Source organism: Calliopsis andreniformis, unplaced genomic scaffold, assembly GCF_051401765.1.
Source record: "Calliopsis andreniformis isolate RMS-2024a unplaced genomic scaffold, iyCalAndr_principal scaffold0001, whole genome shotgun sequence".
NCBI classification, from domain to species: Eukaryota; Metazoa; Arthropoda; class Insecta; order Hymenoptera; family Andrenidae; genus Calliopsis; species Calliopsis andreniformis.
The window spans coordinates 38,881,122-38,886,878 of record NW_027480422.1 but is presented as its reverse complement, the minus strand read 5'-3'; the positions used below and the strand labels follow the sequence as shown (position 1 = coordinate 38,886,878).

Genomic DNA, 5,757 nt, shown 5'->3' with positions numbered 1-5,757 from the left:
CTTAAAATCTTGAGACTGGTTAAGCTGATAGATGCTTGACGATCGGTCGCACTGACTGTCGCAAGTTAGGCTGTAGTAAGACGACTGAGCCGAGAGCCGCGTGTGTCTCCGCAAAGCGGGGAACGTGCTAAATTTTACCACTACGTGGCGCTCACCAATTATCTTTTGTTTCGTTCTATTGTAATACGATGTACTCTTTCTCTCCTTCAGGCTCTGATGTCCCCACTCGACGTCGGGCCTGGAGTACAAAACCGTTGCTCGACAATGCTTACTTTGTTTGAACTTCAATTTTAACGATAAAAACGAATCATACGACAACTGACCATGTTTTGCTGCTAGGACAACGGATTCTCCAACCGAAGGCAACCTTCGGTCGGTCACGTATACCAACAGATCACAAATCTCGCGGATGAGCCAAATGCCCGTTATATAACCGCTTTTTAAACAAATGTCGATACACTTTTAAATTGATTTAGGACTAGGAGAATCGCATTTGGCATCATTCTCGTTCGCGCAAATTTACATAAGCCCATCTTTCTTGCTCTAACAGAGCCAGTGATATAATTCTTGCAGACATATTCGTAGAATATTACCACTCATTTTCCGGCACACCAGCCGCTTGATATGCCATTTTTTCGATAATGCATACACTAATTTCATTAACATTTGCATTAATACGTAGATGAAGGTTCATAGAATTATAATAAATTAACTTCCATGAACGAAACATCTTCTAACATACTTTTAGAAAGATCAAAATATCCAACATCTGCTCTCCAGTCCTTCGTGTATAGATAGTCTCGGCGAGCTCTCGCCAGTTATCCCCACCACTCGTGGTGCGTATGTACTTGGCGCGAGTCTCTACCGGGACTCCTGATAGCAATAGAATTAATATACAACTGTCAACTGTTGTAAACAATATTTAATCTTGTACCTGACCAACAATTTTGATCTTGAAATAGTGGTAAACAGAAAGCGAAAGAAAATTATTTCAAAACTCTGAAGATGTAAACTTAGATATTTGGATATAGTATCATTAGCTACACTACTGACAAGGAAACATCCCGAACCCAGAAATTCAAAGAATTATGCAACTTCGGGTATATGTAAAGCATATGTAGGTATATATTATGCCATTATGCCATTTTTTTGCTGCCAAAATTCACTCTAAGGGGTTGAAACTACCCTTCGAAAATTTAGCTATTTTTCGATTTTATTTTATAACTTGTGAACTATGCGATATCGGAAAAAGCTTTTGAGACAAAAGTTATTTCTTTCGTTTATATCTACCAAATGGTAAAACATTGATCAATTGTTTAAACAATTAGAATACAGTTATAAACCAAAATGTTGATAACTTTTAATAAAATTAGTTTTTCACGTGAAAACTTAATCGGTTTTACAAATAATTATAAAAAAGCATAAACCACGTTTTTTTCATACGTGTATAACCTGTGCAGTATTGATAAACTCTGTTTCTCGACTATCGCAGAACATCTAACAACGTCATGTATCAGATGTAAGCTGCGGGGCCAGTCATATTCCTCTAACATGTATTAAAAAATAGTACATAACACACAGATAGAAATAAGATTTAAGATATCCACCTCGTTGTTCCATATGCGGCAATCATGCCATCATACGATGTGCGTGGTGTAACCAATTTCTGTGCTTCAAACAGTTCTTCCAAGAATTTCATCATTATGAAGAATAATTCATCCACACCGAATCTGATTAATGTAAAAGTTCAATATTGAAATAACTGCAATATTACTGTAATTCTTATGTCTATTTTAATATTGCAAGTTTTTGCGCGCATCTATTCCAATTATAGAATCTGTCCGAACTGCCACAATCAATTATATTTTCAAGAATCAACTACGAGAGTGAAACCTACCCACGCGTACGGCACTTAACAGTTTATACTGTATTTATAAGTGCTTTCAAAGCTATTAAACTATACTTCCCCCAAAACGTTTATTCAATGCCTACATCATTTCATCTGATTAGTGCGAAAATAAGGGAAACGTTTGATAATTATATTAAATATAAACAGTTTTAATGATAATAAGCTAAATAACAGAATCTTTCTATTCCTTTAGTCCTATTTGGTTTGTTTTTCTATTGCGTAATGTTGTAACGCATTACTGGGGCAAATGCGCTGGTTTTGTCATACGCTATGTTGAGCGCTGTAGGACAAGAGCAGGATCTGATATCGATTGGTGGGCTTCGTAGAGCATCTGGGTTTTCTAGATGACTTTGTACCTAATAAAAGTACTGACAGAACTTTACGGTTTTTGGTAAATGATCGAAGACGAGTTGAAAAGAACGGTTATAATTTTAATATACGCTTTTGTATCATAAAAGAACAAACACATCCGATCTGCATAATGGCGATCATCGAACTAACTCTTAAGACTAAAGAAGGGCGCCACCGAAGCTTCTCTAGGGAAGCAGCGTGCACGCCGTCGCGCACCCGATTTCTCAATCGATAGATCGGACATATCGATCCCAACATAACCTTTGTCCAACAAGTACCAAGGATAATGTTGTTTATGAGTAAAACATATGCATTAAACTCTAGAGTACGTTTGAGTAAGGTTGGAGAAAAAGCAAGGTCTTTGAGCAAGAAAATTTGATTTATGTTTTCTTAAGTTAAAGTTAACCTGATGAAGTTTGTGTAATTTATTGTTGGAGTTTTTTTGTTCTATTTTCACTGTAAATTCAATCTGCTTTGTCTGTGATCTTTTTTTCTTAGTTTTGCAGCATATCTAATACTTTTAACGCGAATTCTAGATTAAGGAAGGAAGAAAGTATAGGAAATAGAAGGCTTTTTGGATTTGATGGCATAGGAAATGAGAGTAGAAAAGATATGAACCAAAAAATTAGCAGGGAATCTATGGCGAGTGTGTTCAATTTCTAGTCTATTTTTTAGGTAGACAAAAACAGTCTCAATGATAGACCTTTTTCTCAGTGAAATCTTCTCATTTAGCGAAGTCAATACATTTTTCATACCTTTTTTCACTTTAGTAACAAGTTTCAAACCTCGGTCAAACACCTTCTGAAAAATCTCTTTTGCAATATAATCTTTGTCACCAAACAAAAGGCCGATTAATTTTTCCGTCAGATTTGGCACATGTATCCTATCATCAACATTGCCTTTTGTTAGCGTAAGTGTGTGAATATTACCATTTTCATTGATTACCATATGTAATTTGAAACCAAAAAACCAGCCGTAAGTGCTCTTGCTTAATTTTGCAATTCCAGCAAAAACTTTGTTTTTGGATATTCTTTTTGCATGACAAACTGCAATGTGAGTTGTGTCTATATATGAAATTCCAGTGTTTTCTGACTGTCCACAAAGCCAATGCAACAACATTGCTAAATGCCACAAAACCCTAGGCTTTAGAGCAACAAACCTGGTATATGAAGTCTACTTTGGAAACTCTGATTTGTAGAGCAACGTTAGGTAATCTACATAGAAAGTTTTGAAATTTTTACACGGAGATTGTTGATATAGCAGGATTATTGTCATGATTCCGGAGTGCTCAATTTCCGTTGTTCTTCTGGGTTTTTTATCATTTGGCAGTAGTTTACCTGCAAAATTTTTCTCTATACCTCTGCAAAAATCATCAAACAAATGAAACAGTTTTGTTATATCTTCCATGGGTAACCTCATCTATTTTTTTATAAATGCTGAGTTTACCCTGTTTTCTTGTCTTTTCTATTCTCCTTTAATCCATAATTCGCGTTTTTACTACTTACTGGAATAACTTGTAGAGAGTGGAGATATAATTCTAAGGCAGAGGAGCTCAGACAGTTGCTTTAAAACAGAAAAGAAATAGTAAAGAGAAAAAGATACGCTTGCGTAGTTTGAAAGCTTTCTATAGGATAAGCCTCACCTAATTTACAAATAGAAATTGTTATGTTAGATGTTTCCTATTGTACGATTAGTTATTTTATTTAAAGAGCGCGGCATTTGCGGTGCGAGCTGCCTCGACCGCGTGCAGCGTGCAGCGAGCCGCGTATCGGTCGTCACTTGTTTTTACCAGATATTCATACGCTCACCTTTCGCTCGCGGCGGAACACTGTTCGTCGTTGTAATTGCGTTTATTGTATCTACCTATTTGTTTCATTATACTTTATTAATAAATTTTCCTACACTATTTATTTTTAAACTCATTTTAACAGCATTTTACTTTTTTTAGTACCTAGGAATTTTCTAGCAATTATCCTATTGAATTCTATGATATTATTTTTTGTACCATTGTTATGCACATCATGGTAAGGGGGCTAGCAGAGTTTGTCAAGTAAGTTTTTCCGTTTCTATTCCTAAGAAAAGTTTGTCGTATGGTTATGCAAGGAGTCTATTTGTACAGTTGTGAGCAGCCTAGTTATAAATCACTCACAATTAATATGCTTGAATTATTCTCAGTAAATAAATCAAGCATAATGTGAGGTATTCTACCATCAACTATGTGAACAACTCCAGCACATTCCCCTACCATTTTAATATATGCCATAAGCCTTCCAATAAATTTTTCTCCTTGAATTTTGACACAATCAATCGATGCACTTAAATTTTTAACAGATATCTTCCTGCCACCAATTTTATCTATTTCTTTACCTGTATCGCTAAAGGTTATCATTTCAGATGCAGAAACTGCAGTTGCAATTGTGCTTGCAGTGCTATCGGCATCAATATGATGTTTCCCTATTTTTTCCATGACTGATAGGTGCAATAACTGGCATAAAAACTGATTCTTCAATAAAAAGTAATATATCAGGATTGATTTCAATGGGCCTACCGATGAATCCCATGTCTAGTATTTTTTTGATGTTTTTTGATCTCTCTTCCTTAAGCGTAGTGCTTATCTTTTCAGCTTTTATTAAGTTGCCGTCTTTTCCACATAATGCAATAGCTGAACCACCAGTAAAATTTATACGCTGAACAATTTTTTTATTAAGTTTAACCCAGCATTTTTAACACTCAGTTAATTTCATATTCTCCGTCATGAACTATCACCGGATTTATACCAAGCTGCATTAATAAGTCAACATTATGCACAAATGTCTAGAATAGTGTTTCATCTGAGATCGTTACGCTGCTACATTTAATGATAAAAGTTTCAGCCACAAAGCTAGGTACGCTAGACAGCACTTCAAGTAATATTTCTGCTTTTTGTTCAAATGATACTTTACCCTTTAAAAATTCGCTACTTCTCATTTTTTATCTTGTAAACTTGAAAAACTTATCTCCTTACTTGATTATTTTATGCTTAACACGGATCCTTATTTGATGAATTGACACATTCACATTATTAATCCATTTTTGAGTATCTTCTAGAATGGCATTTAGGCTTTCTTGACTCACCCTATCTATTTTTGTTAGCACAACGTTAAAGTTAATATTATTATATATTAACCAATAAATGAAGTGTTTGTCTATTTCTTTTAATTCTACCTTGCTATCTATCAACACAAACACACTTCTTAAATTTTTTCTTTGAATTAGATAATACTCAATTAAGTTTAAATATTGTATAATTTTCTCCTTACCTGTATGAGAGTAACCATACCCTGGTAGGTCAACAAGTCTGAATTTACCCCTGCACATAGAATAAAAATTTATTTGTCTAGTGCATCCAGATTTAGAGGAAACTCTGGCAGCTTTTTTGCTGTTTATCAGTAAGTTGATCAGACTGGATTTTCCTACATTTGTTCTACCAGCAAATGCAATCTTTGAAGCCGACTCAT

The 5,757-nt window shown here is 34.9% G+C and overlaps 1 protein-coding gene across 1 annotated transcript; it reads right to left on the bottom strand.

Moving 5' to 3' along the window:
- Positions 1-4,990: 4,990 nt before the first annotated feature.
- On the bottom strand, positions 4,991-5,757 carry LOC143186450 (putative GTP-binding protein EngB). Its single transcript, XM_076390125.1, has 5 exons — positions 5,754-5,757; positions 5,560-5,712; positions 5,265-5,472; positions 5,113-5,203; positions 4,991-5,041 (listed from the first exon to the last, which is right to left on the bottom strand). The coding sequence occupies exons 1-5, from the start codon at positions 5,755-5,757 to the stop codon at positions 4,991-4,993; spliced, it is 507 nt and encodes a 168-aa protein (XP_076246240.1).